At 43.0% G+C, this 9,715-nt stretch overlaps 1 protein-coding gene across 3 annotated transcripts in view; it reads left to right on the top strand.

Annotated features, from left to right (window-relative positions):
* The first annotated feature begins 1,786 nt into the window (after positions 1-1,786).
* Homer2 (homer scaffold protein 2) overlaps positions 1,787-9,715 on the top strand; it is a 97,652-nt gene continuing 89,723 nt past the window's right edge. Inside the window, exon 1 of one of the 3 annotated variants that reach the window (XM_046438325.2) lies at positions 1,787-1,957. In XM_046438325.2, the coding sequence (XP_046294281.1) occupies positions 1,869-1,957 (89 nt within the window). In that variant the 5' untranslated portion in view covers positions 1,787-1,868. Of the gene's footprint in view, positions 1,958-2,234; positions 2,409-9,715 lie in introns of those variants that run through there. The other 2 variants (XM_046438304.2, XM_046438334.2) reach the window with 2 other exon arrangements.

Below are 9,715 nucleotides of genomic sequence, written 5' to 3'. Positions count from 1 at the left end.
CAAGTGCTTATTAATTAACCTCAGCTCTTAACAGATTCACCTGTGCTTATAAACCCTGGCCAAATTCGTGTATATATAGCCTGTATATATCGCTTATTCATTTAACAAATATTTATGGAGGATTATCAGGGACAGTCCTAGGTATGGGGATACATTGACAAGAAAAAAAGACATGGAGCTACAGTTGTAGCTCAATGGTAGAGTGCTTGCCTAGCATGTGTAAGGTGCTTCATTTGATCCTCATCACCACATAAAAATAAATAAATGAAATAAAGGTATTGTATCCATCTGCAACTAAAAAAGAAAAGAAAAAGAAAAAAGACATGGCTTCATAAGAGTTTGCAAATATGTCTGGAAGATATTAAATCAATAATTCCACAAATAGATAATGCTCCAATAAAGGGGATGAAGGAAAAAAAAGTAAAGAAGCTCACAGTCTCATCCAGGACATTAAGTAAAACTTCTAGAGGAAGGAAGAGTTTAACTGAGATCTGAAGGATGAGTAGGAATTAACTAGGCAAAGGAGTTGGGATGACAGAGATAAGAGAGGAGAAAAATCTTCCCAGACTGAGAGAATAGCATGTGCAAAGGCTGAAAGAATGGCCAGTTGGCTGGAGTGCAAAAAGCAAAGGGAGAATGGGAGGAGAAAAGTCTGGGGAGGCCAGTGGAAGCCCACTGGGCAGACCTTTGTAGGCATGTTTAGTATCTTGGTCTTTATCCCAAGGACAATGGGTGGAAAGCCACTAAAGGATATTAAATAGAAGAGAGTGACATGATCACATTTGTATCTGAGAAATTACTGGCACAGATTAGGAGAGGATTGGTGCTGTTGTGAGAAGACAGGGGAGGTTAGGAGGTGACAGTTGAGGTCCCAAGAGAGATGAGGGCAGGGATGGGCTGCTGGTCCTGTTCCATTTGCTTGTCCTCTGACATTTTTACCGTCCTCAGATGCCAGGTTCATGTGAGCAGTGTGTTCTCAGCAGAAGATGATCCTGTGGAGGGCCCAGAAGGGGTATGAAGGTTAGGCTAGTCCCAGTGCCAGCCTTTGGTAGGGAATTAGGACCTGAAATATGGAGAGGGGATTAAGAGACTCTTGCTCCTTACCTTATTCTTTCGCCATTCCAAGTTGCTTTGCTCTAAGAGTAAAACCAAGCTTGATGAAGCCTCTTTAAAATCAGTGACCCTCCATGTGGAAGACCCCATCTCATCTTTACCTAGGGAAGAGCCTAAACCACCTGCTTCAGGGTGTAGTATCCTCCCTGCTGTGTTGCCTTCCAGAATTCAATGTGACAGGCACCCTAAAACCACCTAGCTTGGCAGATTAAGTGGACTTTAAGTAGAGGCATGGATGTGCCCTTTTCAGATTCTGGAGCCTGAACACTAATCTTAATTTGTGACCTTGGGCAAATTCCTTCCTCTCCTTGGGCCTTGGTTCTGGTTCTCCCATCTACAAACTAAAGGTAACCTCAAAGTCCCCACCAGCTGCGGGAGGGACTTCAGGCAGGATGCACTCGGCGCTGCGCCAAGCCCCGAGGTGGGTACTGGGTGGGGACACACCAACGTGGGGTCGGCTACCAGAAGGGAGCTGGCGGAGAGGAAAGCAGAGACTGCGCGGCGGTGCCGGGGACATTGCACGCGCTACCGCGACCCCGCCTCTTGGTGGCCCTCGGCCTCGGGGCCACGAGGTTACGTAAGGAGCCGGGCGGGGCTGGCGCCGCCCGATCGCGGCCGCCCAGCTCCCGGCGGCCCAGCCCCCGCCCCCCGCCTGGCGGCGGCGGCGGCGGCAGCGAGGACAGCGGCAGCAGTGGCCGCGCAGCCCGCGGCATGGAGCGGCGCCTGGGCTAAGCCGGGCGCGCACGGGCCGCCGCATGTGCCGCGCGGGGGGCGGCTGCAAGCGGGCTGAAAGCGAACGCAAGGGCCCCGTCGGAGCGGCCGCCGGAGCAGTGCAGGAGATGGGGTGAGTGAGCCCGCGCCGCGCTCCCCGAGGGCTGCGGGGCTGCAGCTCCGTGCGCTGGCGAGCAGCCCTTGACGGTCCAACCCCGTCCCTGCCTCCTCCAGCCGACTTCTGAGCCTGGGGGGCGCGGACTTTCCCCCCGGAGCTGGGGCCCTTACCCTCCTAGCCAGCCAGCCGTGGGTACACCTGGCACGGACCAGCGCCCTGGCCGGCCTCGGTGCCTCGGCCATTCCGCGGTCCCTTCGCCCCCGGTGCGATCAACTCCAGGGCCTGTGTTTGTGAGTGTGAAAAACAGTTTGTCGTTCTCCATGTTTGGGTTATTCCAAGCAAAATGGAAATCGAAGTTTTCTTGGAAAAGGAACACATCGAATAGTAAAAACCTCCAGCACAGGAGCAGTGGACTTTGAGACATCTTGGAGATGGCTGAAGATGTGGAAGTCTGTAAGGAACCTAGGTGAGGCTTCAGTCTTTTGAAACAACTGAGTAGATGTTCAGGAGGGAAGTTGAAATACTCATTGGAGTGACTAATGCTTCTAAGTATATAAAGTAATTTAAAAAGCAGGATTGATTTCTCCTTAGTGTCTCTTTGAGCAGTAGGTGCTGTGAGTCAGGGAGCCACTGTGCTAATAACACAGTAATTCCTCACATCTGTTCACTGATGTGAGTACGTGGTGGTGTTGTTCTGTCCATATTCAGAGAATGGTTATTGTGCCCATTTTTCAGAAAAGGAAACTGAAGCCCGAATATTTTGATGCTATCTTCCAGGTTGTATAGCTGATGAGCTTTTGGAGAAGGTGGGCACTTAGTATATGGTCATGGGCAGAACCAAGGCCTTTGCCTGATAGTGGGAATGGGGATAAGGAAGTGAACCAGAGTTCCTGAATCTCTTTGTTTTCCTCTGCTGAGCCCAGCGTTCTTCAAACAGACTTTATAAAAATTAATTAATTAATTAATTAATTTTAATTAGGTATATATGACAGCAGAATGCATTTTGATTCATTATACACTTCAAACAGACTTTTACAGAAACCAAAGACTTCTGCTGGGTCTGGAGATCTTGCTTTCTTGTTTGGGATGGGTGGGACATGGGAAGGCAAGGGTGTGTGGAAAGGGGCAAGGTTGTCCTGGTGGCCTGAACCAGCTTCCTTGGGTCAGGGGCTTTATTGTGCCTTACTCCACATAAGTATCTGGAGTCATTTTACCCAGTGAGCCTTATTTATGAAGACTGCAGAGTGTTTGGAGGGAGCACAGGCAGGTCAAGAGGAATTTTGAGAAAGGGAGGCATGAGGGCTGTTAGCCAATATGACCTGGGGGTGGGGGGAAGAGAGGAGAGAGGAAGTTTGTTTAAGATGTTGGTTCCCATCCAAGAGACTTCACACTTATGGCAGCTGTGGGTGATTTTACCAGAGGCACCCTAGCTGTGAGGCAGTGTTTCTGTAACATTTCCGTGATTCCTCAGAGGAACTATGAAAGAGCTGATCTTTGAGCAGTGGGAACCTTTGAGGCTCTCAGATTTCATACTTAAAAAAAAAAATGGGAAGAAGGAGTTGGCAAATGTATGTCTCAAGATGGAAGATAAGAGGAATCTGGTAATTTTAACTCTCTCTGCCCCCCTCCCTTGCCAACACAAAACCAACCCAGCACACTTGTGTGATCAAAAACAAATATTGAAACTGTGGTTGAGATCAAATAAATCTGTGGAAATGAAAATGTTTACTTTTAAAACCTTATAAAGAAAATGTCAGAAAATAATTTTTTGATTGTGGAAAAGCAGGGAGAATAGCTTGGGGATTTAGTTAAATTCAGAACGTGTCTTCATGTAATTTTAATATCATTTTATAAATGTATATTATTCATTTCTTGTAGGTAAAGGCTGGTTTGTAACTCCTACCTACGTCTGCCATTTTTAATATATATGCTGCTTCTATAATTTATGTGAATGTACAAACCATGGTTGTAAATTGAGATTGAGCTAAGAGCAGGGTAAGCAGTTTAGACTGAGGAGGTGGAGGGAGCCATTTTAACCAAAAATAGAACCAATGTCATCCTTTCTGAGTGTTGTGTAGGATGGAGGGGGAAGAACCAAGAAAGGGCAGCCAGTAGGAAACCTTGCCATGGTCCTACGTTTTGTCATGGTTCTACTGTGTAGACATGTCCAGGATTAAAGGAAAAAACAAAACAACAACAAAAAACCCAACCCATCTTAGTTTATCTCTCCCCACCTGACATGCCCTTCCTCCTTCAGACATTCACTGCCATTTCTCACTTCTCTTTTGTGAAGTGTTTTGCATTAAGTGTGTGGTCTCCCTGGTGAGTTTGTGCTGTTACTCCCCAAGGCAAGTATTTCATATCTGCTCCCCTTTTCAGATCTCTCTTCCCTCTTTCTTACACATACTTCACCTCCCTTTTCATGGACAAAATAGCAGCCACAGACCAAGGGAAAGTCTTCGTTTTCCTGCCAGGCCTATAGTCTAATGTGTAGCTGTCATTATCTTCTTCCTGCCTGTTTGCTGGATACCAATCTCTCCTGCTCCCCTAGCAGAGGCCCACTTTTCCTGGTGTAGCCTCTATCCATCCCCTCTCATCTTTTCAGAGGATATCCTTCCTTTCTAACTTCCTTTCTCTCCAGAGTCTTTTCCGTCAGTATAGGAACATGCTTTAGTTTAGCACTGCCCAATAATTTTCTATGGTGCTTGAAATATTCTATACCTACATGGTCTAGTATAGAGGCTACCAGTCATGGGAAGCCACTGGGCTTTTGAAATGTGTCTAGTGTGATTGAGAACCTGAATTTTAAACTTAATTTAAATTTAAATCACCATGTATAAGCTAGTGGCTGCCATATTGGATAGCACAGCTTTAGCGTTTTCCATTTTAAAAAGGACTTCTCGATCGAACCTGCATCCCTTTCCTGCTTCTGTCCACTTATTTGTTCCCCTTCTCCTGAAGACATTTCAAAATATATGTTCAAACCCACCATCTCCACTTTCTTTTCCTACCATTTGTTTGTCCTTCTCCATCTACAGTATAGCTTCTGCTTCCTCCTCTGCATTGAAACTGCCAGATCTCTGCCCTTATCTTGTTATACCTCACAGTGGCATTCTTCACAAATGGCCACTCCCTCCTCCTTGAAACAGCTCCCCTCTCAGCTCCTGTAGCACCACATTTTGCTGACTTTCCTTTTGCCTTCCTGATGGCTCTTTTTCAGTATCCCTACTGGCTGCTCCTTTATCTCAAATGGTAGGGTTGCTTTGGGACTGGTCTTGGTTTTGTTTCTGTGTCAACACTTCCTTCCTAGGTAATAGTATCTTCTCCCAACTTATTCTCCCATTTCCCCATGATGTTATCTGTCAGTGACCCTCATTTATTTATTTATTTTTTAATTTCCAATACAGACCTTTCTCAGGGCTTCTGACTCTTGATACACGGAGCCCTTGATATTCCTTGCAGTTCTCACCTTCCCTCTTGTCTTCTCCATCCTATTCAGTAGCCCCACTATCCCCTTATTTGCGAAGAATCATCTTTGTTTCTTACCTCCTACATTCAGTTGGTCCCATCGGTTCTACTTCCAGTATATATCGGGAGAGTGCTCACCTCAACCCATAATCACAGATCCCATTCTAGTCCTGGCCATCATCACCTCCTTCCTGGACAAACTTCCTAACATACCCGCTTCTGCTTTAGATTACCTCCAGTCCATTCTGCACCCAGGAGCGGGAATGACCAGCTTTTAAAATTGCAAATTTTAAAATTGCAAATCAGATGATGTTATTCTCCTTAAACACCCTTTACCTGACAAGATGCTGTCCCCTGCCCTATTTCCAGCTTTCCCTTTCCCCCTTCCACTTTGTCTCTCATTGCATTCTACTAACTCTTCTCCTCCCTAGGGCCCTTGAACTTGGTGTTTCCTCTGCTTGGATCTACACTTTCTCTTTCTTCAGATTTTTGTCAGGGTCACCTGCTCAGCCTTTCCAACCACCCCATCAAGAATACACTTTCCCAGAACTGTAACACAACTCCACCTTTGTATCCTACAATTGCTTGTCATGACACATGTGTAATCATTTGGACTTTGTTTACTTATTTATAATCAGTCTTCTTCCAATATCAGTCTTCCAATTTAGGGCCTTTCCTTTTTCACCATTGTATCCAGCACCCAGCGCAGTACCTGGCACCTAATAGACCTTCAATAAATATTTTTTGATGGAGTTAGTACTTGAATGCAGTGGCAGTTTTGCTTGGATGCTTGCCTAGAAGTTGTGATAATTTTTGGATTACCTTTTATATAGCTTGACTAATTGGGAATTGTAAGGGCCAAGAGAGAGAGAGAGAGAGAGAGAGAGAGAGAGAGAGAGAGAGAGAGAGAGAGAGAGAGAGTTTTCTTTTAATGTTAAAGCAAGCCAATTCGCTTTCATTGTGATGTGGGTCAATTTTTGGTCTGTCTGCTGTCACCTGCATATAGGGGTTGTAAATTATATTTTTTATTCTTCTGTAAAAGGCTGGCAGAAGAGCCATCTTGTCTGCTGTTGTGACTTTTAGCTGATTTTGTCAGCTTTTACAAACCAGATCTATTGTATTACTGTTTGGCTTCACTTTACACTTATTTATTTTGTTTAGTCAAGATTGCCTTGCAGGGTATGAATGTCACAATCTTGGTAATCTAACACCTCTGGCTGCCTTTCAGTAATCTATACTGATTAACTTTCTTTTGATGTTCATTTCTTCTTTAATTTTCCATTCTTCCTGAATCACACTGAATTACATAGTTCCTACAAATTATAGGGTTTTTCTTTGGGGTGTGAGTTAACTAAAATGGATATAATTTCTCAGATATATTGAAGTAAACTTGTATTGCCTTGGTCCTGTTGTGGGGTTTTTATTTATTTAATTTGTTCTAATTAGTTATACATCACAGCAGAATGCATTTTGACTCATTGTACACAAATGAAGCACAACTTTTCAACTTTTTATTTCTCTGGTTGTACAAGATGTAAAGTCATACCATATGTGCAGTCATACATGTACCTAGGGTAATGATGCTCATCTCATTTCACCATCTTTCTTGCCCCCATGTCCCTTCCCCTTCTTCTCTCCCCTTTGCCCAATCAAAGTTCCTCCATTCTCCCCCCACCCTCCATTATGGATCAGCATCCGCTTATCAGAGAGAACATTTGGCCTTTGGTTTTTTTGGGGATTGGCTTACTTTACTCCACATGGCTTACTTTGCTCCACTTCAGCTCCATCCATTTACCTTAATATGCTGTGCTTTTATTCTCTTTTAATGCTGAGTAGAATTCCATTGTGTATATATGTATCACAGTTTCTTTATCCATTCATCTATTGAAGGGCATCTAGGTTGGTTCCACAGTTTAACTATTGTGAATTGAGCTGTTATAAACATTGATGTGGCTGCATCACTATAGTATGCTGATTTTAAGTCCTTTGGGTATAGACTGAGGAGTAGAATGATTGGGTCAAATGGTGGTTCCATTCCAAGTTTTCTATGGAATTTCCATACTGCATTCCATAGTGGTTGCACCAATTTGCAGTGCTATCAACAATGTGTTGTGGATTTTTTAAACTTAGGTTCTCACAATCCCTTCATCTATAAGGTGATTGGCAAGTGCTGTTGGGGATCCAGAGATGAACAGATCTAGTTAATTCTTGCCTGTGTGGAGTTTATATATTGAAAAGAAAGTTAAGCTACATACACAGCTTCGTGTTTAAATGCCATGAGTTTAAATAAGATTTTACAATCCACAGGTATAAGAGGTGGTGGTGGGTGCCCATCTCTTTGGGGAATTTAGGAAAGATGCTTGTGTACACTATGGGGAGGTGCTGGAATTCTCTTAGCATATAGAATCACCCTCATTCATTGAGATGACCATCTCCATTTTTATCTGAGTTGGAAAAATGTGCAGAATTTGGACGGGAGTAGATGCTAAATGAGTATGTAATGAATGAATACTCTCTTTAGCTTTTTTGTTTTTGCTTTGTTTTATTTGTAAAATACAGTTTATTAGATATCATGAGGAAAGAAGATGTTGAGGTAGAATAAGTTGTAGATAGGGGATCCAGCTGGAAATCCTCACTGAGAAGGAGGCATAAACGACCTGAAGGATGAAGAGTGACCCATGTAGTTATTTTGAGAAGAGTATTCCTGCAGTATGAACAGCAAGTGCAGAGTCCCTGAAGCAGGCACATGCCTGGTATGTTAAAGAACAATAAAGAGGCTGGAGCTAATTAAGTGAGAGGAGGATTAAAGTTGAGGTCAGGGAGGTAGCCATGGCCAGAACATGACTTTGGATTGACTTTTACTTTGGGAAATGTCATCATTCTTTTTGGAAACAGCTCTGAAATCCCTGGCCTTGAGAATTGTTAGGATAGAGTCATAGAGACTATGCCGCTCACATAGTCCGCTGAAGGGGCACTCAGAGCAGAGCAGTTTTTTTTGTTTTTTTTTCTAATGGACTCAATGATTTGTGTAAATTATCAGGTTTGACTTGGAGTCAAATGTATGGTCATCCTTAGCAAATTTATCAGAGCTCATTCATTTCTAGCTCAGTTTTATGGCCCTGCCCTTGTGTTGCCTTTACTTTTCTCCTCTACCACCAAAGATAGCTTTGCTTTTTTCCCCTAATTATAAAAACATTACACATTCCTACTAAAAAATAACAGCATAAAGGATGAAGTGAAAATTACTTGTCTTCCCACATCTTAGGGATAACCCCAGTCAGCATTTGGGCGTCTATCTTTGCAGGCTTTTTCCCATGTAGATGTGACTGTGTGTCTAAGTGTATGTCTACACAGAGCAAATGTATTTTTAACACAATGGAATCATCTCATACATCTGTTTTGTAACATAAGTTTTTCAGCTTAAAATATCTCAAGTGGACATCTTTTCCTGCCAATAACTATAAAATGCAACATTATTTGAATACACACCTATTTCTATTTTGTCATTTTGCCAAATTATAGACATCTTTGTAAACCTATATAAATCCTTTCTAGAACAAGGCAGGGTATTTTTTAAAAAAGATATTTTGACAGTCCTTTAAAGTAGTTGTTTGTTTTAAATGAATTACTGAAGGAAAGAAATGATGGAAGAGACCAAGATCACAATTAACATTGGGTAATTTGCAGTGTCTGTGTAATTTTGGGTGAGTCACTGTTCCTTAGTGAATCTTGGTAAGAACATCAAGTATTCATCGTTGTTGCTAAGGGTGGTAGGTGGACTGAGACCCAACTACTCAGATTGTTTCTTTGTTTGGAAATAACGGGGCAGAGTAATTCTGCTTTAAGAATTGGATGAGAAAGAGACTTCTTTGCAAGCTGAGTACCCATGCCCCCACCTGGAGGGCCCCCTTGTACTTCAAGGGCTCTTTGTCGGGCATATATTACACCCCTTCCTTAAAGGAGAATTATCTTAGTGACAGAGACATATATACAGAAAGGACATTATGTTTCAATTGTAAGGCAAATTAAAAATCTTTTTTTTTTTTTTTTTTTAAACAATAAACCCTAGCTAAATTCAGTAAAGTGTCACCTCAGCCAGCACGGACATCCAAAACCTTTGGAAAAGCATTTACCTTGGGTTCACAGGTTGGGGCAAGGCTTTTTTTCCATTTGACAAGAATAACTCCCTTCACCTTTGTCAAACATGAAGCAAACAGCAGACAAATTGCACATTTACAATAGAGAAAAGGGATTTTTCAGAATGCCAGAAGTCTCTGGCGTACGAAGTCCTGACCTTATAGATCC

Source organism: Marmota monax, unplaced genomic scaffold (assembly GCF_021218885.2).
Source record: "Marmota monax isolate L192 unplaced genomic scaffold, Marmota_monax_Labrador192_F-V1.1 WCK01_AAM20220418_F8-fsc00005, whole genome shotgun sequence".
Classification (NCBI taxonomy): domain Eukaryota; kingdom Metazoa; phylum Chordata; class Mammalia; order Rodentia; family Sciuridae; genus Marmota; species Marmota monax.
Note: the sequence above shows the minus strand (reverse complement) of the source record. Positions and strands in the feature narration are given on the sequence as shown.